This window comes from Stegodyphus dumicola, chromosome 12 (genome assembly GCF_044657685.1).
Source record: "Stegodyphus dumicola isolate Sdum_Otavi_A_Nest chromosome 12, ASM4465768v1".
Lineage (NCBI taxonomy): Eukaryota > Metazoa > Arthropoda > Arachnida > Araneae > Eresidae > Stegodyphus > Stegodyphus dumicola.
In genome coordinates this window covers 103027446-103052797 of record NC_140779.1, presented here as the reverse complement: position 1 = coordinate 103052797, position 25352 = coordinate 103027446, and the positions used below count along the sequence as shown (strand labels likewise).

Sequence of the window (25352 nt, the reverse complement as noted above, 5' to 3'; positions counted from 1 at the left end):
ACATATTCATCAAAACTTTATTTCTTAAAATAAGTGATTTCATACATTATACTAAATATATTAACATTTTACAGCAATAACTTTTAAATTTCAAAACAAAGATATTTTTGACATAATAGGTTCACATACATTTTGTTCACAAAAGGTCTTTATCCAGACCTTATTTTCACTCGTTGCATCACCACAGTTTACCCATTTTCAAATTATGTCCAATACGCTGTCCATTATGATACACCTTTTTCAATGGTAGAATCCTATATCTCTGAAAATATTCCCTGCTCGCTATTCTGTAGAAGTCAGGTTTCAAATTTTAATTATTTTTTCAAAAGCAAGAGAAACAGAGCAGTATTTGTTAATTTATATCTTTATTCACAAGAAGAAAATTGGCTTATCAAGAATTAAATGAGTTATATAAAATTAAAATGAAGATAAGAGCAAGTATGTTGCAATGTCACACTTATCCATTACAGAATTCGCACATATTTCTTTAAATGAAAATTAAGGACTTTTCAGCTACAAGAGGTGACTAAATTTGAACAAGTATCTATAAAACTACCTTCTTTCTTGCAATGTTATTTTAAAAATAAAACAGAACTATGTAGTATACATCATTATCATTACTAAACACAATGTATTATATAATATAATCAAGTTTATGCAAAACTTTTGCACCCATTCTTTTGCCACATGTGGAAAGAAGTGCAAGGAGGTGCTTCAAATTTTCATACATGAAGGATGGAGGATGTTGTAGAGAAGGCATCTGACAGATTGTGAGGAGCAGCATGTGACTCGGGGAATAGAAGGAAGACAGACACTGGGACAAGTCTATATAGACTAAAGAGTAGCCAAAAGTATCGCATCAAGAATCTGGAAATGTTTTAAGACACTGCTGATGTACGCAGACAAACAGATCAAGGTCAAAAACATGCTACAACAGAGTGGCTGTTTAGTATCTTTATTTCATAACAATTTTTAAAAGAAATAGACAAATGACATTAGCCCATACTGCAAGGGAGTTCACTGCAGGTACAGAAACTCATTTATTCAAATAAACCAATAATGACTGCATGGAAAGAATTCATTAGCAATGTCCCCTGCAAAATGCACTGGTTGCAGTAGTGCAGATATCCCCATGATTGGAGTATCAACAATTGCAGCAGAATTCTGTTTAATGATGACTCTGTTTACAGGTGACTTATTTCTGTATAGAGTGCAGTTCCAGATGTGTTACAATCTGGAGGGAGCAAACTACATGTAATAAGCCTAAAAACAATCATGAAAGGCATCAGTACAAAAGTAGTGAAAATAATGGTACAGGCAGGCACCATTCTGAATAGCCACACTGATATACAGTACAAAGTTCGTAATCTGGACGTCCATTATCCGGAATGATCTATAATCCGGACCTCAAAGCCACAAACTTACGCATGCATGTAAAGCGTTTACCCACGCGTGTTTCCGATAATGAAGAAAGTGAAAGAGAAGTTATTGGAAAATGAAAAAATTTCGATTGACAAGTTAGTCGGTATTCTCAGCACAGCAAGTACACGACTTAAACAGTGGAACTTTGTAACTGAACAAGAAATTATATCTGTTTATAGAATTAAAGAGAAAGTATTAGCACAAAAAACGAAGCAACTTAAACAACTTACATTGAAAGAAATGTTCAATAAAGTAAATAAATAAATATTAAGCTTATTTTATAAATTTTGATACCCTTTAAATCATAATTGCTCTTTATTTCGTAAATTATGGTTTCATATTTTTAATTCTATAATTTCTGCATGCCATCTTACCAGATTTAAATTGACGATCTATAATCCGGAAAAGCCGAAGTCCTGATGAGTCCGGATTACGGACTTTGTACTGTATATATTTTTACCAATGCAAGTATGAATGCTGAAATATACAAGTGACGGAAGAGAGGAAACCAAGTGACCAACATAGTTAAACAGGTATACTTCCAACATCTGTTTAGACGTATAAATATATGAGCTTAAATTAAGCTAGAGTAGGAGATAATAGGAGCTTGGAAACAGAAGTTTGAGACATACACTATATATATATGTAGGAGGTTGAGAATAAGGACATAACATAGAAGCTTGAATTATGTGCAAAGATACAGGTTATTCAGTAGTTGCAATTAACTCCCTACCCCATCAATATAAGACACTCATGTTTATTAGGTGGGTACTATTCGGTTTCGAGGGTCGTAAAAAATCGCCAAAATATTGCTGATGCCAATGCTTCCAAAAATAATTGCGGCAAGAAAGGAAATATAATAGTAAATAACAATCTAAGATTGATGTTTCATTTTAGATGAAAGGTTAATTTCATATAATACTTTTTTATTATTATAATTTATATGAAAAAGGCTAAACATGACTGAATGGAAGCATAAGAATAAATAACTATTTTAGATCATTATTAAAATTTATATAAAAATTACTAAACATAACTGAATGGATGCCTGCATCGCTATTTCACTTCCGACTTATCGCTAAAGCATAATTTCATCTCGTTGGTTGTTCAAACGTGATTTTCTATAATGAATGATGCCATTTCTTTGAAATTATTCTCGGTAAAGTGCAGAATTGCTCACTTATTTGTTAAAGTGGCAAACAAATAATTAAACAATTGAATTTTTGTCAATTTTCTTTTACTTTTTTAGTGAAAATAGGTCGATGTGTACATAGATACAGTCAAGGGTCGCAGTGCCATTTTTGTGCAATTCTAGGATTTTTTTTTAAGTGAAAATAGGTCGATGTGCACATGGATACCAAGTATGTGCAATTCTTAAAAACACGTCAAGCAGTGGGTGATTCTGCACTTTACCCAAAATTCTATTGCCGACTTTTCATCATGGGCAATTCCCAAATTGTTAAATCCATAGGATATCAAAAAAAAGATTTAAAATCAAAAAAGAGATTTGAAAATTAAACTAGTATGTCAATGGCGTCTTAAGAAATATTGGCCTATATAAACTTGCACAATCTGAAATCAACGCATACGCTGGATTTGGCGCACTGTTTAAATGGGCGCGTTTGCTAGATTTGGTGCTTTTGTGCATACATTTTCGCTGCAATTTTTTTACGGCCCTCAAAACCGAATAGTACCATTATGCGTGTTGCTATGCTGGATTTTGTAATACGTATCTTTTACAGGCACTAACATTTGTTGATGATAGATGGAAATGATGCTTTGCTGTCAAGTGGCAGGAAATTATGTATTGCTCTAGAAAGCCCTGTTCTCTACAGTTAATAAAAAATCAGTGGTTAGAGTTGACTTAAGGGTACTCCTTGTATTATTGCAAAGTTGTTGTTTCGTTTATCGCAAAGTTGTTGTTTCATTTATGGTAACCTGAGTAGTTGAATGTTATGGAAATCCTATTATGATGTAATCGGTTGCATTATTCCGGGAAATTTTGAATCATGGAATGTTTTGTAAGGGCTTTTGTACTGTGTGTTGGTTCCGGAGTACTTTGCTTGTTTTATTGTTTAGAAGGTAGAATGGCTGAATGTAGTAAGATCAATTTGAAGTTTCTGTACGATTTGGAATGAAAGGGCAAAAGAGCATTAATTGACTGGTGTGTAAATGAAGGTTTAAGTTAGCCATTTTCCGGACAGTCTGGGAGGATATTTTTGACTTATTTTTGTGAATTTATGTGGTGACGCCGATATATGGATTCGAGTTCAGATAATTTTAGGAAGTTTTTGGATGCTGTTAAGGAATTTTGTGTGCCACAGACTGAAGACGAAGAAATTTCTAAATAAGGTAAGTGGACATTTGCTTTGTGCAGTGCTTAAACGCATAAAAGGTTTTTCCTTTTTTATGTTGTTTTATTGTTTGGTTTAAAATGTAGTTTATTGAGATTATGCATTTTTTGTTTGCCTCCTTTGACTTTTAAATGAAAATATATCGATGTGTACATGGACAAAGTCAATGGAGTGCAGAATGCTAAGTTTGTGCAATTCTCTGATGTTTTTTTAAGTGAAAATAGGTCGATGTGTACATGGATAAAGTCAAGATAGAGCACAATGCAAGTTTGTGCAATTCTGGGATTTTTTTTAAGTGAAAATAGGTCAATGTGTACATGGATACTGAGTTTGAGCAATTCTTTGTCTTGTTATTTTGGCTTTGAGTAGCGGCGCACAAGCCAAAATAACAAGTCAAAGAACTGCACAAACTCAGTAGCCATGTTCGACAATTTTCACTAAGGGGTATCCCTAAATACACTTTTACCAAATCAGTTTCTGAGATTGCATGCCTGTTCTTATAGGATGGAAAGGGACAATGGCTGCTTACATATCTTAAGAGTCAAATCAATTTCTTCTTCAACAAGTTTCCTCTTCATTTTATAAATTTCAGCAGGACTGGGTTGAGAAATGTATGTATGTATGTGTTCATGTATGCATTTACATACAAACACAAGTTCATGCATTTCTGAATTTGGTCCCGATAACAGAACAGTACGAATTTCTCTTATTGTAAAGAATTTAATGTACTTAGAATATGTAGAAGAAACTGTTTTAATTTCTTTAATAATATGAATATTGAGCATAAATATGAAATGATATATGAACAGGGCTGGTGCCAGAGCCTGTGTGGCAGTTTTTCCAGAATTTAGTGAAGCACCAAACAACAAACTCTAGGAATGGCAAAATTTTTAGAATTTATGTCAGGCACTGCATGTGTATGATGTATTAAAACATATAAGATGAATTTTTTAATAAACTGTTGGTTTTCTTTGCTTGCTTTAAAGCTTGTGTCTAGTGGAAAGATGAGAAAATAAAGGGAAAATAAACATGTTAAGAGAAAGGTTTCAGTGATCAAAATAAAAAAGTTCAAATAATTTTGTTTTCACTGTTGTTTTAAAAATTAAAGGATAAGAAATTCATCACAAATTCTCTATGAAATGTGTCCATTACATATTAATAAGATAAAGACATTTTTCATTTCATTACATTTTTCTGGAATTGTAAGTGTATAAACATCGTGTTCAAATACTTCTAAAACTTCTGAGATGCTTGGTCTAAAATTCCTAAAAACTCTGTAAGAGCAAAAAGCTAGATAATTTTTAAGGGGTGGGGGAGTTCAGAAAAGAAAAGTGAACTCTCGAGAGAAAACTGACAAACAAAGATTCCAACCCAATTACTTAGGGGGGAAAAAAATCTGATTTTAAATTACATTTAAAGGGGTGTTTTTTTTTTTTTTTTTTGATGTTTTGTGTGTTACCTTTATTTATTAAATATCATGTTCCTTGCACTTAAACCATAAAATTCAGTTCAGTCAGTAGCAATGTCGCAAAATAATTTTAAAATGAGCGTATCTTTAGGATTTCCGATACACAGTTCTGCGCGATGAAGATAAAAAGTCCCCCCCCCCCCGTAGAGTGCTGCCATTGCTCGCTTTTAAATTGTTGAGTTTGTTACTCAAAAATTTGTTAAATTTTTACAAAAGATGAAATCGATAATAAAACAAATTCCAAATTTGGTCTTCCACATAGCCCATATTCGTAGGAGGATTACGTCATTCAAAATTCAATGGCTCTATGTACCATTGTTTTATCACAATGTGAGAAATAGACATACATTTATGCAGATTTTTCGTTATTTAATTTTTTCAAATATAATGCAAGACTCTAACATTTGGTGGCAACAGTTTGAAAAGTGAAACGGACATTTATAGTGATTCAACGCAAAATCGCAAAACGGAAACAACAGTCTTTCAGGGACAAAGCCCCTTTGGACTAAAAAAACTCTTATCATGAAAAAAAGTGTTTCGGAAACTGAGCATAATAGCACTTATTATTTTTAACTTTCAGAATCAAAATATTCGCAAGTCGAAAAAATGGAAAGTAATGTCACTTTAAAATCGGGTAAGAGAAAATTAAAAATGTTACGTTTTTTTCTTAAATATAATTTTGGTTAGCCTATATTTTTTTAACTATAATTTTGGCTAGCCTATATTTTAGGTACCTCTTGGATTATTGCCAAGTGGTTGTTTCATTTATGATAACCTGAGTATTTTTTACGTTGAATGTTATGGAAACTCTATTATGACGCGATTGGTTATAACGCGTAATTACGGCGATTTTGATTTTTTAAAAAATATTTGTAAAGGCTTTTTTATGTATTAGATGTTAGTTGGTTGCTTATTTTGTGCTTTACACCGTAAAATGCTTGCTGGTGGTATGATAAACTGAAGTTTCTGTACATTTTGGAACGAATGGGAAAGAAAACATTGATCGACTGGTGTGTAAATGAAGATTTAAATGGCTTCGTTCCCTTCGCAGTAAATTTTGATATAAGATTAAGGATTCAGAAACCGGAGCTCAGACGAACACTATGCAAGGTATATGGGGTGTAATAAAAAGGGGTTTTCGAAAGAAATGCCACCAACAGTCTGGAGAATATTTTTGATTTTTACTTTTGTGACTTTATATGACAACGAAATTCTAGTTTAGATAATTTTAAATAGTTTTGGGTGCTGTCAAGGAATTCTGTGCGTCACACATACTGAAGAAACAGAAATTTTTAAATAAGGTAGGTCGATATTTCCTTTTTGTACTGCGCAGATTAGATAACATGTATTTCCATTGTTATGTTATAGCCTTGTTTATTTAAAATGCAGTTTATTGAGATTATATATATATTTTTTAGGAATACATATTTTAGGAAATACTTTTGTAGACCCCAACGCTAATCTGGTAGGTAAGTTAGAATTAAAACTTACTTGCTTTTAAGTATTTTTTATGTAGTATTTAAGTATTTTCTAGATATGTAATTATATTTTTAAGTAAATATTTGTTTTTTATAAATTATGAATTAGTTCTTTTTAGTTTCTTATTGGTTTATATAAATTATGTCTAGTTTCTTTTTAATTGTAGAAATTATGCATATTCATGTCGGGGAGGTTTCTGTAGACAAGAGTTTCTTAAATGCATTGGTTTCTAAATTAATTTTTCTGAAAAATTTAATTTTTTCAAAAGTTTAATTTAATACTAGACTTTACATTGCTTATTTCTCAAAATACTTCATTATTGACCTTTTTAGACCTTTAATTTTTAATTGCTAATTTCTCTAGGTACCACTTTATTGGTATTTCTTTTTGGACGTTCATCACTATGTATTTACTTTTGGTTTTGACTTTTACCCTTGCCTGCATGAATGACAAAACACAAATTGAATGATTGAAGAGTTAGGTTTGGAGGCAACTTCCTCTTGATAAGTCTGTCTCTTGCCTGCTCAATAGTCATTCACTTATGCATTTTTAAAAAAAATTTTAGATTAATTTTAATTCGCTAAATTGGTGAATTTATTTTCATGGTTTGGTTTTGCACTTGATTTGCTTATGCTATTTGAATTTAAATGATATTGTAGATTAGTTTGAAAATTAAATCTTTTATATGTTTGCACACTTTTTTAATTATTTTAACTTTAAATTTGCTTTTTTACGTATATACATGTTTGCTAAAATTTAAATTTTATTCCTTGCAGCAATGGTGCAAAGAATTAATTAAATTTATATTTAAATTCAATTTATTGTTTTGAAACAATATATTTTTTAATTATGTTTTATTGCATTGTTTTGGACACCATTTTACTGGGGATTGGGTTGGATGTAAACAAGAATAGCACCAATTTTCATCAAGGGATACCTTGAAATATATTTTTATATTTATCAATGTTATTTACATTTGTAAAAAAAAAATCCAAAAATTCACAAATCTCAGAATAAAAAATTTTGTTGCTGCTCTTGAAATCGCCAAAATGTTGATAAATCAATAAGTTTAGCACTGTATAATAAAATAACTCTTATTTCAAAAAGGGAAAAGTTTTTTTTTAATGTAGTATCTCATGAATGCTTCTTTCACCCCCCCCCCAAATCATAATGCTTAATATTTCAGTCGAGGCAGCGCCTCATGGATAAAGCTCTGGTAATCCACCGTATATAATAAGTAGTGTAAAGAATTCAAATATTAACCCATCAAATACATATTTCACTTCAGATTTTCAATGCATCACTAAAAAATATTCCTCAAAAATGTAAATTCACACTCAAAATGGCAGTCGTGAAAAACAGGCATAAATGTCAGATAAGTAAAATTAAGGACCTTTTGCTGATTTTGGCCGAAATTAAGGTCCAAAAATGGTTTCAAAAAAAAAACTAAGGACTTTTATGTACTTTTAAAAATTATACAAACCCTGTAATAAAAGTTGTAAAACAAAATACTACGACATGAAAATTCACATAACTTAAGTTTTACCTGCTTTTCCCTAAATTATCTAATAAATATGATAAACCCATATTACTGCAAAACAGTCTATTATGTTTTAACACTAGTAATACATTTTTCATTTTGCCATGGGCTTTGCTTTCGTGAGAATTTTAATTGGTCCAGCAGAATTTTTTCAGATGTACTACTCATGTTTTTTGTCCTTATCATGAAAAATTTCCAGATATGTGGTGATTCCAGTGAGTGGAAGTGCAAGCTTTATGAAATCCAAACTTCAACCTTCTTGATACTTACTGTAACATTTTCATTACAGTATGTCAAGGCATGGAGGTAAGGTTAACATCAAATTTCAAAAACCTCTTTTTTCCATTGCAAATAAGATGGTACTTTGTTGATAACACCTATTTGAAAGACTGCATGAAAAGTAATCAGAAATTTGGAAACTTCCATTCCAAAGTAACCAATTATTTCTTATTGTTTTACAACTTGTGATGGCTTCATTACATGCCGCATAGTTTGAATTTTAGATTCATCCAAAATATTAATTCTCGGACAGATTGACAGTAGCAGAAAAATGATTAAAATGCAAAATAAGAAAAATTAAGGACAATTTTCAAATTTTCATCGAGATTTAGGATTTTTAAGGGCCAAAAATCATTTCCAAAAAGCCTAAGGAAATTTCCAAACCTATAGCTCCATTTATTCTTCTTAAGGACTTTAAAAGACCCATACGGACCCTGCTTTATTGGTGCTAAATCAAGCTCTTTAATGAATCTCTATTTGCTGAAATGGCCAATGGAAAAATACATAAGTACCGAAAAAGAATGGTAATGTGTTTATACATACTTTGGTAAAAGGAAATCAGCCTCAGTTACCCATTCTTGCTCACTCAAATTAACTCCAAATATTTTGCTTGCTGTCTCTTGTGATACTTTCTCCTAAAACAATATTACCAGATTATAATTAAATTATAACAATCACAAAAGCATTACTTATAAGAACAATTTACTGAATTACTACATTCATGTTTCATTATTTTTTTATCAGTGTTACAAGATAAGCCAAAAAAACAACATAAAAAAATGCAGTGCATGTTAACATTAGCATAACATTGCATCAATATCTTACTTGCTGGACATGTTTGGAGCAAAAAGGTACGGTTAAGTTAACATAACTAGATGATGACGAAAAAAATGGAACTGGAGAAGACTGAATGTCAGAGAATCAGGGTATGAATTCATTATAGGAATTTGAATTGCAGATTCAGAATTTGGTTTGTTTTGCTTAGACATTAAAAACAACATTAACCAGGACGAAATTATGCAAGTACAGAGTTACCCCATGTGTCGAAAATCAACAACCCTGACTAGAAATAGTTCATGTTAATGAATCCTTCGGTCTGACACTCCTCTTGGAATATGTGTTGTTATTTTTACTTTTCTTTTCTGCGAGAGAAGCAATCATTTCTTGGAATTTACCGTTATTGCTTCAAAATTTTTCATTAGTAGCAGTTTAGCTGGTTTAGCTTTGTGCTCTCAAGTGTTTCCGTTGTTGGTCTGTTGGATTATTTGATAGATAATGGCTTGCAAATGTAAATTTACTGAATATGAAAAATAGATGGAACATTTAAGAACTCTATTAGATAGAGTTGAGTCTTTTGAAGAAGAAATTGATCAAGATAGTGAAAATGAATCTGATGAAGAAATATACAGTTTTCACGACAGCAGTAAATTTGAGTGAAAGTGAATTTGAGCAGAATGATAAAGACAACGGAAATCCTGATTTAGTAAAAAGTATTTTCATTAGCAAAAATAAGACAGTTTGGCAGAAAGGAAAACCAAATCAAAAAGTGAAAACGTCTTCTCAAAATATGATAACTCATTTACCAGGATTAAAAGGAACTGCACGCAATATAATGTAGCCTCTAGAAAGTTGGGAATTGTTTTTCAATGCTAAAATGATGCGATCCGTTGTAGAGTGTACAAATATTCATACCGAAAATCAGCGATTGAGATGCCAAAACGACAAATGAGGTGGAAATTAGAGCACTTTTTAGGCTTTTATATCTGTGTGGCTGGCATAAATCGTCAAATATAAATATGCAAGATTTGTGGGCTACTGATGGATCAGGCGTTGAAATTTTACAGAACACAATGTCATATAAAAGATTTTATTTTCTTCTCAGGTGTCTATGGTTAGACAATGTGACCAATTGTGAAGCTAGGAAAAAACTAGAGGCTATGAGAGAATTTTTTGTTGATTTCAATGAAAATTGCCAAAAGATGTACATTATTGGTGAATATGCTACTATCGACGAAAAATTAGAGAAATTTCAAGGACAGTGTTCCTTTCGTCAAAATATATCCAGCAAACCGGCGAAGTATGGAATCAAAATATTTGCCGGCACTTTTCTGTTTTGCTGGCACAGGCGATAAAGTCGCCAATAATGGTACAACTGATGCCAAACGGAATATCCTCGCTGGTAACCTTTTATGCCTCATTTTCAAAACAAGTCTTAGCCATTTCTTATCAAATTGTTTCTTTCAATACTGGCATAAAATTACATAGAATTTTTATCAGATAGTTCAAATTTATGCTTTAAGGCCATTCGTCGTAATTAAGTCAATCAGGATGCAATCACACCGCTCACGCGAAGGTGAAGTCAAGGGTTAAATTCATCAATTTTACTGAGATAATATAGAAAAGGCAAAGTTAAGAGTTAAATTCATCAATTTAATGAGAATGCAGAAGCGAAGAAAAGCACTGTGGTTTTACATAATTTCTGAGTAAGCTATTCATATGAATTGAAATAATTCTTGCAATTAAACTTGTATTCAAAATTATGATTTAACTTGAAATTAATGTAGATAATTACTGAGAGACTTTGATTTTTGTAGCTTAGTTTAAGTAAGATAATATCACTTGGGGTCACGTGATAAGAACCGGCGATTCAGGATGTTGAACTATGAAAGCATAATAAATTCTTAAATTAATGTCTTTTTACAAATTTACTGTCTTTATTTATTGGCTTTTTTACAAAATTTTAAACGATATTAAAATGTTTATGCCTTCAAAATAAAAAATTCTTAGAACTAACATTTGTTAACATTTTTTATGTGTATACTGCATGTTGTCGCCAATAAAGTCTGCTTGGAGAGATTTGCGCCAGCGAAACGGAAAAGTACCTATTTGCCTTAATAGATTCTAGAACTTACAGCTTTACAGCTATAACATGGAGACATACACAGGACAACAGCCTGAAGGTCCCTTTAGAGTTGAAAATTCCCAATTTGAAATTGCAAAATGCCTGTGCCCCCCTTTGGATCAGGCAGAATTGTAACAATGGATAATTAGTATACGAGTTATCCTCATACTAATTATCCATTGTTACCGTGTTATATCAAAAGTTATCCGAGTTATATCAAAAGAACTTTTACAAAGAAGCTATCCATGTAGACCTGAAGAGAAACAAGGGTGGAATTCCCTCCAAGTTCATCGGGGAAAAAAACTAGGAAAATTTATTCATCTATATTTGTGTTCTAAACAAACGCGACACTAGTATCATATGTGCCTAAAAAAATCAAAATGTGTAGTTTTATTATCTACAATGCATCACGATGATGCCATTGATGAAAGTGACAATACGAAGAAACCAGAAATAATTCACTTTTATAATGCAATAAAAACTGGTGTAGACAAAGTTGATGAAATGTCATCATTATATTCAACAGCTCGAAAAACCAACAGATGGCCGATGGTCATTTTTTATTGTGTGTTGAATGTCGCTGCAATAAATACCCGAGTTGCCTGTCAAAAAAGACCCCTCCCTTACAGTATAGAAATATGAGAAAATTCCTAAAAAATTTGGCTATATCTCTTATACAGCCCCACACATAGATTCCCCAGTGTTATGATAGCCGCTTTTACTTACATGACTAATGTATTTTGAGTTTAATTTAATTGGATTTTCTCAGTTTAACAGTCGAATTATATGTGATACACTTAGTACGTGTATCATGCAGTAGGTATCACTTATGAATTATTTTAATTTCAGTTATTATTAACTGATCATTGGTTTCCGTAGCTGGCTATGATAATTGGGTCATAATTGATTGCTGTCCTGAGTCTTCTCTAAATGAGTATGCCTGATAAGATAAATTACAGTACAAAGTTTGAGATCCGGACGTCCAATGATTCAAAATCCGGACCTCAAAAGCCACTACCAACTTTTTTATTATTATTTATTTATTTTTTTTGGGGGGTGTATGTGTGTGTGCTTTACGCATGCACATTTGATTCTTTGACTTTTTAAGTGAATATAGTTTGACGTGTATATGGACAAGGACAGGGGGATTGCAAAATGTCTAGTTTGCACAATTCTCTGATATTTTTTTTAAGTCAAAATAGGTTGATGTGTACATGGTTAAAGTTAAGGGAGTTAACGGCACGCAAGCCAAAATAAGTTAATGAATTGCACAAACTCGGTATCCATGTACCGCCAAAAACCACCAAGGGGTAACTGTAAATATATTTTTACCCTGAAATTTTTTATTCCTACTCTGTGAAGTTTGTGTGGCATCCTGGGTACCAGAATCAAGAGGAGGAGGATGATTCATTCTAGGACTACACAGATTGTATGTCATTGTCATCCGAAGCTGACAAATAAGACACAACCAAGAACACAGAAGGTGAGTGCTTTTGTTATTTTTAAAATACTTTATTCAACATTGTTTTGTGCAATAGCCATCCTGGAAGCATTGCTTCATAAAAAAATATTTGTTTTAAATATCAACCAGCACCATTTGGGTTAAAAAGGAAGAGCAGCCTGATATAGACGTTTTAACAGCATAATAGCAAAATTAACTGTCAACGTGACCAAAAACACTAAATTTTATCTAAAAATATCTGTATCCAAATAAAAACATAACTTATGTTTCATAGGCTTCCTTTCTCTTTCATATATTAAGAAATTTTTCTAACAGTCACTCATCCAAGACATTAATGTAAATACTTTTTAAGGCTGTTTCAGTTAATCATTGGCAATTTGTTACCATAATTATACATTTGCTTCACAATACAGAAGTAAATATTAATAATAATAATTTTATTACATGTAAAACTTTTTAATCATCTTACATGCTTCTTGTACCAAAAATCTAAACATGAGCACCCCTAAAGAATTTAGTATGTTTTTTGAAGATGATATTTAAGAATATCCACAAGTAAAAGATTAAAGAAATTGATCCTATTTTTTTAACATACTTTACAGTTGATCTTTACATTATGGTAACTTGGCGATTTTTTGGCGAAAATTTGGCGACCAACTCTCCTACAGCAACCCTCTATTGTTTTTTCCCGCCGCCATTTTGTCTTCACGAAGTAAAGACATGTTTCTTTTCTTTTTATCTACTGAACACTTCTTCCAACAATCTACTAGCCGAATTACACTCATGCTAGAAATTTTATCTAACAAAACTGCTTAATCATGACAAATATTCACTGCAAAATTGGGAAAAAGTGCACAATACCGTACTCCTTACGCGTTTTTCAAAATAACACATACACATAAACCATGTACACGCCGACTTATTTTTACTTAAAAAAAAATCCCAGAATTGCACAAAAATGGCATTGCGCACACTCTTCACTATATCCATGTACACTGCTTTTTTCTCATAAATTAGAAAAATTTCACGAAAATACATGACAATTTTCTCAATCTTTAAACCCGGTAAAAAGAACATATATGAAATTACCTGATTGCGAAAAAGTATTTACCCTTTCCAAATATGAACATTTCCACATATAAAATAAATAAAATATCCAAAAACTTTTACTTCTAAATCATCTATTACATTATACACATCACCAACGAATTCATACCGCAATCATAACAAATACTTAGTGTCAGATATTTAAATTATTTCCATGCACGTTTACTTCAACTAAAACGTATACCAAATTCCTACAAACATAAAATTCACAAAATAACTATCATTTAATTAAAATATAATTAAATTCAAATACACTACTTAAAATATAAATGAGCACATACATTAAATTAATACATACATAAATACCCATTTCGAATTCACTTTAGTTACGGCCATGGGATCCAAAAATTCACGAACACTGTTTCACACAACACAGAATAAAGCCAAATACAAAATTTCAATTTTTTCCTGATTTCCCCCTTTTTCCAATTAAAGAACCGTAATTCGTCCATTAATATCACATGACATATCCCATGATCTCTCATTTCCCTCACACAAAATATTGCGTAATCGGAACTGAGTACTGCTCACATTATTACCAAAATCCCAGGTAGTAACCTTTATCACCTCTAAAATGTCGCCAAACTACCAGTTACCATATTGTAAAGATCAACCTAATTTAGTACTCTTCTACTATCGGGACCGGATTCAGAAATGTATATGTATGCGTGTGTGTATGGATGTATGTGTTCATGTATGTAAGTAAGGATATATATGTATATTATGTATGCACATACATACGTACACACGTGCGTACACGCTTACATTCCTGAATCCGGGTCCCGATAACATAAGAGTACCCATAATTTTAACTAATTGATGCTTGCCTAAAATCAATGACAGGAGAAGAATATGTACTCAATTATACATGTAAGTAATAATAAATTGCTGAATTATTTTTAGATTGCTCTGAAACACAGCTGCATCACAAATGCAAAATTTAAAGCTTTACAGCAAAAATAGTTACTTTCATAAGGAATAAAAATGTACTGTTATAATACTAAATACCTCAATAATATATATGTATAAAAGATCCACAGGCTTATTTTTATTCCTATTATAAAAAGTTAAAGGAAAACTTTAAAAGGTTCAAGGGAAAATTTTAACCTCAATATACAATCATTTATTCATAAACAATCAAATTATACATAATTCCTAAAGAAAAGAAATAAGCAGCATATGATTTACGAAAAATGAATGCATAGTGAAACTTTTTTTAATTGGAAATCGGTATCTTAACTCGTGTTTATATTCCTTTTAATTTTATATCTTAGAGAAATCTAAATATCATTACTTTTATAGAAGCGAATTCCGAATAACATAAGTTTTAAAAAAATTATTAATGCGAACATAAGACGATTAATTATCAGTACTGAATTTGCGATTGACAATGTGTAATGAAGTAAATACCTGTTTTGTTACACCTGACTTTAATTTCTTCGCTTTAGGAACTTTCACACCCAATGATTTAAGCTCAGCTAATATGGTAGAAAACAAATCTTCATTATCTTCACAAGATTTCATAATTAAGGTAAATTAAGTATATAAAAGTAATGTACAGGTTTCTAATCACACAAATACATTTAACAAAATCTGAAGATGTTATGAATACATCTTGAAATTCAAACTGCAGCAAATCATAAAGCTCTGTGATAGGACAGATAAATTGTTGCCATTACAAAAATAATCCCATGCATTTACATACATAAACGGAAAATTTCAGCAAAATGTTTCCAAGAATATTAAATTAAAATTCATAAACTATTGCATTAAGCTTTAATGCTGCTTATTAAAAATATCTAAATGCTAATAATTATTTTAAAATTGTAAAAGTCATAACTATGTGCACTTTTTTAATTCGTAAGTAATAATTTTAATAATAGTTTTTTAATAATGTTTTTAATTAAGTTAAATAATTTTTTTCGCATTCTAACTATAATACTATTGGTTTATGCGGGGGAAAGGGATCATGTAATGATAACAATCGAGATAATAACAATAGTAATAATGATTTCTCCAGTAATATATTCAAGATATACCTAGAGTTATCCAATTTTGAATAATGTACATCTCCACCCGAATATAGGCATTTAGAATCTGGAGTTTGTTTTATTATCTATTTCATATTTTGTACAGCATTTAAAAGTTTTTAATAAAGAAACTCAACGATTTCAAAGCCAAGAATGGCAACACTGTTCGAAAAAATCATTTTCTTCTCCAGGATGCGAGCCGCATATTCACTCAAAGTTAAAGGTAACCTAACTGGAGACACTCTCAATATTAAAGTTTTTGACTCCGAAGACTACAGAGTAGTCACTAAAATGTTAAAGGATAGGGTCATCCCCTTTCACACGTTTCAAATCCAGTCGCATAAGCCTATAAAAGCACTTATAAGAAAACTCCCACGAAATACTAATACTGAATTAGTTATAAAAGAAATCAAGGATGAAGGAATTCCTATTGAAAGATTAGGTAGCCTAAAAGCTTTAAAGATGGTAGCATGACCCCTCTCCCGCTCTTTGTAGCTGAATGTAAGAGGAATGAAGCAGGTAAATAGATCTATGAAATCAAGACCCTAAGAGGACTAGATGTTCGCATAGAAACGTATAAATCGTGACCAGGGCCCGTGCAGTGACATAAGTGTCAGCGCTATGGACACACACGGCCCCTGTGTCATTATAAAGCGCGCTGTTAAAAATGTCCCGAATATCATGAAACTCATACTTGTAAGCTAACTAGAGAGCAAAAACCAGCCATCTGCGACCTTTGCTGAGGTCGTCTCATCGTATAACGGTTATTCGCAGCACTCTGAAAACATTCAAAAAAGCATAGAAAATCATAAGAAACTAAAAGCAGCTAAAGCAAGAAAATTTAAACTAAAGGATGATGAATTTCCTGCACTTCCTAATGTTAACCCTAAAGTTAAACGGAAAAAACCAACTGAAGACCCACCCACCTTTTTTGATTGGTTCAAAACACAGGTGAAAAAAAGCGAAAGAATTATTCAATGAATTTAAAAATGCTAAAAATATATTAGTAAAACTTGAAGTTGGCAGGAAAGCCTTCGAATACTTAACTAATCTTGATTGTGAATATTAGTTCAAATCAAAATATTAATACTGTGATTGCAGCCAAGGCCGGCTTTTTGAAAGTTTGCTATTTCAATGCTAGAGGCATTAAAAATCAACTCCACGAATTCGGAGATTTTTTTACATAAAAATCAGATTGACATAACTCTAATTAACGAGACCCACTTTAAAGGGAATGACAAAATTAAACTTCGAGAACGCATAACAGAGGTGGAGGAACCGCAATTTTTATCAAAAATCATATAAAATACTCTGTTATTCACCTCCCTGCAAATAGCCTTATTGAAAATACTGCCATACTTGTTTATAGTACCACGAATGAAGTGTATCTGTTCATTGCTGTGTATCTTCCTCCGAATAGAATTCTCCTAAATTCCGATCTTGACATATTTTCTTCTACAAATTATCCCACGATAATTGCGGGAGATTTAAACTCAAAATACCATAATTGGAATATTAGGACGGTAAATGCAAATGGCTGGATTCTGAACAACTGTCTGCTAAGTAATGATATTAGGCTTGTTGTCCTTCACACTTCTACCCGCCTGCATCATAACGGCACAGGTGAAATTCTAGATATTGTGCTACTCAAAAATATAAGTACTACTCCTCTGCTGAAAGTTCATGAAGATTTGATGTCTGACCCTTTCCTGATAAGCTTTGATTTTTACGGAATTTTCCCGCCCCTAAAGAAAATTTCTTACAAAGTTAACTGGAGCGAATTCACTGACCAGCTTAAAGACTATCCCTGTAATTGTAGTTTTAATCACTGATTATAGTTTGTAGTTTTTTTTAATCACTTATTATATTCTGTAATTGTAGTTTTAATCACTTTAATCACTGAGGTGGTCTTGAAATTCAAGTCTACTTACTTACGCATAAAATTCAAATTGCTATTAAGAATAAAATAATCCCGAATAGAATAAAAGAGTTAATTAAAAGAAGAAATCGAGCCAGAAAACAATGGAAGTTATCCCGAAATCCTCAAGACAGAAGACACTTAAATTACCTAAATAGGAAAATTAAAAACAATATCCAAGAATTCCGCTCTGATAAATGGGATTTCTTACTTGAAAATATGGACTTACAACCGAACTCAGTCTGGAGGATTGCCCGGTCTCTAAGAACAAGCAGGACCAATTTCGTCTCTCCTATTAATCACATGGGTGTCACGCACCACTCAGAAGCTGAGATTGCAAACTTAATGGCTGAAGAGCTAGGAAAAATTTTCAAATCACACACCCTGAAGAAAACACTAAGCTTGAAGAAGAAATTCTGTACTCGGTTAATCTCTGAAAGGCAGCACCCCATCTAATTTTATTGAACTCACGTCTCCAAGAGAATTAAACACCTTAAAGTCCGAAAAGCAAAGAGCTTTGATGAAATTAGTAACGATGCTCTCAAAGCTCTTCCTAGAAAATGCAGTGTTCTGCTCACAAAAATTTTTAATGCTTGCATAAAACTGAGATATTTTCCGTAACAATGGAAACATAGTATAATTATCACCATCCCCAAACCGGGAAAAGATCCTAAATTGGTCACCGTCTTATTAGCTTGCTCCCTGCTTTGGGGATAGTTTTTGAAAAAATTCTCAAAATTAGACTGACAAATCACCTTGAAAGGCTTGATCTCGTCGATAGCTCACAATTCGGCTTTAGAAGTAGACATTCAACTACTCATCAAGTTCTGAACCTTGTTGAATATGTTGCAAATAATTTTCAGGAAAAGAAAGCAGTCGCTGCATGCGTCCTCGATTTCGAAAAAGCTTTCGATCGAGCGTGGCACGCAGGACTAATCCACAAACTTAGTAACTTTCTGCTTCCAGTTAGTTTCACCCAGCTCCTTATTTCATATCTTAAACGCAGGACTTTTCAAGTCAAGTGTGGAGATGCTATTTCTCGCAAGAAAATAATTTATACTGGAGTCCCACAGGGAGCCCTTATCTTTTCAACATTTCTCGCCCCTTATCTTTTCAACATCTATATTAACGACTTGCCAAGTCCTTTTGACTGTAAAATTTTGAAATATGCAGACGACACGGTCGTCCTCACGGATTCACTTAGCCCATTACTCACCATGGACAAATTGCAGTTAAGTTAACATCGTTAATAAATGTTGTGAGGATTGGAAGATAAATTTAAACTCAAGCAAATGTTGTGCTGTTCTTTTTAGACGATACAGAAAAAGTGTAATTATCAATAATGAGATCAAAATTAAGAATGAAGTTGTTACGCGTGAAAGCTCTTACAAATATTTCGGAGTTATTATTGATAACCGGCTCACCTTCGCCTATCATATGAAAGCAGTGGCAGATAAAGCAAATGCGGCTTTTTGTGCACTTTACAGCCTAATAGGCAAGAACTCTAAATTATCACTCAAAATCGAAAGAACTCTCTATATCACCTTAATAAGACCTATAATTCTTTATGCCGTGCCGGTTTGGGCAACCGCCAATAAAACAGAGCGTGCTAAACTTGATATGAAGAGAACAGCTCTGGTGTAATTGTTTTAACTGATTTAAGAGGTCACATTACTTTCAACTCAACAACGAGAATTCACATTACTTTCAGAAACAATTCTGTAGGAGAAAATTCTAGAACAGATATTCATGCTCATTTGTTATCTAACGGATGTCCTTCAAATATTACCTCTGAATTTGATATATATCTGCAAATTAGGGAAATAAAATTAAACTCAGTTGCGCAACAGCCGTAGTGGGCCACGGCCTGCGGTGCCCCGAAATGTGCTTTCTTAACTTTGGCCCCCGGAATGCATCAGCATATGCTCTGGTCAGCTTGTCGCAGGACCTCCAGCGTTTACTCCCCAAGCGAAGTTCGTACTCATTTTATCGACCCATTCAAGGGATGAAAGGCTGAGTCAACCTTGCCCAGCCCGGGGATCGAACCCGGGACCTGTGATGCAGCTGCGCAATGCGCTATCCACTTCGCCACTGGGCAGTAAAATAACGAAACTAATGATGGTAAATTCATGACTTCTAGATATATGTAAGATAAAAGCAAATTCAAATCAACACTTCTATACAATCATCTGTGTAGTTTCTTTGGATATGCGCAGAATTTTTACTTTAGGCTTAAAACATAATAGGTGTGACACTTAACACTGAATAATAAATATTCAGATATTATGGGAATACTTAAAGTCCTAAAGCTTCTCTCCATAGAATTTTTGCATCTGAAAGGCTTTGTCTCAAGTGCAGAAAATAAACAAGCTTAACATAAAATTTATGGAAAAAAAAATGAGAAGGGCCAATAACAGTGTAGGCAGAGTGGTTCAAACGGAAGAAAAGATGAATATACTAAATAGTACAGGAAGTTAAAAAGCTTTTAAACCAAAGAAAAATAGCACAGGTTATTTATGAAACAACATTTACATTTTTAAATGCACTGCTCTTGAAATATGTTTCTTATGTATTATTTATTACCTTGTATCTTGTACACTTTACAGAAGAAAATAGTATTAAATATAAAATTGGAAGGAAGCTTTCTGAGCTCATTACATCTTAATAGGGAATGACTCTGAGAGTAAAAAGAAAAGTAAACGTGCTTTAAAAAATTGGATCCATCTCTGCTATTGAAAGGGTATGCAAGTTGAAGGATGTAAAAATGTACTTTTTTTTTTTTTTTTTTTTTTTTTTAACAGAGCAATATTTCATGTTAACAGAGTTTCTTACCAACGGCTGAGTGGAAATTTTCACTGAAGGTCAAAAACATTTACTAGGGTTATTTAAATTATTTTTTCCTTTTCTTGTTATCAGTAACAACTGCTAGTAAGTAAATTACAATTAAAGTGTTAACTTGAAATCTTAAGGACAACCAGTTTAATTTGGAAATACGCTCCTTATGTTTGACCTTTTAATTAGTTTCGTGGCTGGACTTCTTAAAAACTGTTATTTTGACCATGGATCCATATTTTATGACATCTGCATCTAATAAATGAATTCGGTATACACTGTAATTCATAGTTCTGTTTTAATGTGTTTATAAACTATTGAGAGAGGGAAAAGAAAGGGCATAAAATTATGTGTTGAAAAGTGGACACTGTGGTTAAAAAAAGGAAAAGATTTGTTACAGACGAGAAACCCCAATTAAAAACTCAGTTTTTCTCAAACGAATTACAAAATTTTACATTTCTAATGTAGTTTGGAACTATTTGATACATTATTTATTCTCTCATTTTCAATATATATATGTTTGAATATATATGTTAGGAAATTTATCCTTTATAAAGAAAATAATATCTCAATAATTTACGAATACAAATGTAAAGAAATACCACTTATATGCATGATTATTAGTTATATTTTATTTATACTAATCTGTAACTCCTTTCTGCTGCTTATTTATAAATAAAACAGGCTTTTATAAAAGTATAATCAAAAGCACTTTTCTCTTTCATATAATCTGAATCATTCATACCACATTTTCTCTTTCATCATTGCTTGGTTCGTATTTCAAAATGCAACTAAGTTAACATGGTTAAAGTAAAATTTTGTTAAATGTCTTCAGGAAGATATTTTTGCTAATTTTGTCGAAACCTTGTAGTTATTGTTATCAACAGGTATTCAGAAAACAACCATTATCCAATGTACCCGATCTTTATGCTGAGTATTCAGCAACAGTCGAATACAATAATTATTCCAACAGAATATCCAGCATATAAAATTTCTAAAAGAGAAAAAAAAAATCTAATATTTTTTAAGTTTACCACACCAGAAAGGACTGCATTTTTCTTTCTAAATTGTTCTAAATCAAAACTATATAAAAAGGAGATCGGTGTTATTCAGTACTGTGCGTTGTTAAAGTTCTGACAGACATAATCGAGTTATAAGTGATTTCACCAGTATGCTGCTACATTAAAAACGCTAATGAAAAGAAGAAAACGAGCCACCTAAATTTAAATGCATGAGTTTAACACGTTAGAAGTACAACCGATCCTGGTTATAAAGACATCTCGCTTGGTACGAAAACAAAAACGTTATAGGGTATGATGGTACCTCCTTGTATCCCAGAGATGTGGTTATAGGATGATAATTACATGTAGTAAGTCATTTAAGTATTCACCAAGGTTCATACACCACATTTATTACGATGATAAGCACAGTACAGAACATTATATGAACATATTGATGATATATATTCAAGAGTGGGGCCACAAGAATTTAGCCCTTTTGACGCTTCAAGATATACGTCAGAACATGTTGAGTTACAAGAATTAACTGGCACTTTTTTGGTGAGATGGTAGCGCCATTTATCCACTAAGGGCAGAACAAGGTCAGATTGTCAAACCACCGTTTAAGTCGAATCTTTTAATTATTAGGCGTAATATTACGCCAACTGCGCCGCTTTCGGTAAAATGAGTTACCCACTAGTCAAAAATATTGTTTCACATCGTGTGCGTCTCTCTGTAACATTTGTGAGGAAGACCACGAAGAAAATATGATTCAGTGCCTAAAACGGAAAGGATGGGTACCCGACTACGTGCTTAACTGAAAAGAAAATGAAAAATGTCTTTGCGATCATTGTTGTAATAAATTGTATAAATATTAGAATACTGAGTGTTTAAGTCGTATTAAGGTTCTGTTCATAGATTTTATTAATTTTATCCAAGAGTGTAGACTGCATGGAATTTCAGTGCAAAAAAAAAAAAAAAAAAAAAAAAAAAAAAAAAAAAAAAAAAAAAAAAAAAACATCAACAACGACCCCACAAGATATTATTACCACATATAATTTTTATTTCCCATAGATTCTACGGTTTATACCTATTTATCCTTAGGGGGTACGACTTGCTCCAACTTACCCTAATGAAAAATTTATATAGTGAAAGACTTCCTGTATACTTTTTGTACCGGTAGTAGTAATGGTCATTACATAGGATGCAGAGAGTGTTTCCTCTATAATAATTAGTAGCACCTTTTGAATTGATGGAAAATCTGTTTTTTTTAGGCATCAATAGGCATTTTTAGGCGTCTGGAAGGTCATCATTCAGTAATGGTACACATCCTCTGATCATCATTCAAAGAATTAATCCAGGAATGATGAATGAGGAATTGGATAATATTATGTCAGATAAACTAAGAAAGTTCATCCGGATTTCGTCAGTCATCAAAAACGGCCCACTCAAATCTTAAACATCCATTTTATTTTTCGAAGTAATTACCATTGGCTTCAGTGACATGTTCCCAGTGATACACAAGCTTATAAATGCCTTTTTGAAAAAAATTCTTTTTTCTGGAGTCCCAAAATTGTGATATAACCTTTTTGAGATCATCGCGTTTTCGGAACTGCATTTCCCACAGGTGGTTAGTTATCCATGGCCAAAAACAGGTAATAGTCCAATAGAGCGATGTCCGAAGAGTGGGGCGGCTGAGGCAGAAGTTCCCAGCCCAGTGTTTTGATGATCACCTCTTTGGGCGCTTTTGCCGTATGAAGTCTAGTATTATCGTCCAGGAGGAGAATTTCACTTCTGTTGACCAGTGTTGGATGCTTCTGGTGCAGTGTAGCTGAAACTCTCTTTGCAACTGTAATGAGTAGACCTCGGTTGTTATGGTTTTTCCGCTTTCTGGAAATTCATAGTGGACTATGCCAGCATTGGTCCGCCAAACACACACCATTACCTTCTTTTGGTGAATGTCCAGTTTAGTGGTCAAGGAGGCTGAACCAGAAGTCGACCAACGATGTTTCTTCTTCCGGTTATTATGCATGATCCATTTTTTTGTCACAAGTCAAGATTTGGTCCAAAAACGAGGCTTTATAATGGCGCGACAATCAGATTTTCAAAGACAATCAGATTAGAATGGAGCTAATTTTTCTAGGACAAGACATGAGGAATTCGCTTGCTTAGTTTCCATCTCATCCCAAGGTTATGAAAATATGATCAAATGGTTTCGTCAGATGCTCTGAACCTGTGTGCAAGCTTCTGGCGGGTTTGTTGAGGATTCTGCTTGATTTTTCCCTCCAGAAGGACTTCACCTCCAGCTGACACGATTAGATGGATGAGTAACACGAAGCTTGCCTTCAAAGTTCTAGTCTTTGAAAGAAATTCAGCTGAACTTTTTTTGAGCACTCCATTCACTCATTGACGTCTCTCCAAACCCGGAGCATATTCTTCCAACGGCCATTGCAGCTTTGTTTCCTAATTTGTGTTCGTAAAGGAAAATAAATCTCCTTTTCCAACAACATGTTCTTTCGAAGATTGCGCTTCTACAAAACTGATAGCTAAACGCGCGATGCACTGAACAACTCTATTGAATAAGTATTGAAGGGCTTATAAATATATGACGTTATCTGAATGAATATGCCCATACTAAAGCGTCCAAAAAATTATTCTAAAAAACCACACTAACTTTCTTGTTTACCTGATAACACAGGCGGACAGTGAAATCAGCGGCAAAGAAGAAGAAAAAGCGTCTTTAACTTACAGTAAGTTAAATGAATTATTGCAAAAGGAACTGCCTGCTTTTGCAGTGGAGATTGACCCCAAATGAAGAAAGAAGACACTATGACAGGGATTTGAAAAACTCTGCGCTCCTTAGCGCGAAGCTTTTAAAGAGTTGTTAAAGGTCATTTTCCGAAGCAAAAATCTCAGGTTTTTTTAAAACGTATTTGTATCATACATTTATGAAGCATGAATAATAATACTTTAAATTAACATTTGCTTCATATCTTCCTTATAATTATAACAATATTTAGGTTTACGTAAGTTATGCATACTTCCTCAACCTGAAATACACCTAATTCATTTTTTCCATAGAATGTTAACTTTGCGAAACGCCGTTTCGGCGTACGCGCAATGACCTCCGCTTTCGGAAATGATTTACTGTATTCATAGGTTAAATAAAATTTTTGTAATTAAAAAATATTTTACTTTCTTTCATTACTTGAACAATTAAGTTTTCGAAAGCAAAGGTATTTTTTTTATACACTTTGGCTACGCTAAACATGATGTGTCGTATTTGTCAGCAAAAACCTGAGTTTCTTATTAATTTAACAATAATCGTATAATTATACATTCTTTAAAATGTATATTATACATTCTTGAAAATGTATACTTTCGCTTTGTCGTCGACGAGCATATATAAATCGCCAGCTGAACACTTGGTGAAGGGGAGAGTCTGAAAAAGTCAGTAAAATACTTATCTATGATATTTTGCGAATTGTTTTTAGCCGTTTCCCAAATTCATTATTCTTCTCCGTGGGTTAGTGCAGAAACGGTCCGCAGTACAATTAACTA

The 25352-nt window shown here is 32.6% G+C and overlaps 1 protein-coding gene across 2 annotated transcripts in view; it reads right to left on the bottom strand.

The window, feature by feature from the left end:
• The window catches only part of LOC118186782 (uncharacterized), a 43049-nt gene extending 27384 nt beyond the window's left edge, over positions 1-15665 (bottom strand). Inside the window, exons 1-2 of one of the 2 annotated variants that reach the window (XM_035356924.2) lie at positions 15424-15665; positions 9086-9177 (exon numbers count right to left, since the gene is read on the bottom strand). In XM_035356924.2, coding sequence (XP_035212815.1) covers positions 9086-9177; positions 15424-15537 — 206 coding nt within the window. In that variant the 5' untranslated portion in view covers positions 15538-15665. The remainder of the gene's footprint in view (positions 1-9085; positions 9178-15423) is intronic. The other variant, XM_035356925.2, reaches the window with a different exon arrangement.
• Positions 15666-25352: the final 9687 nt, after the last annotated feature.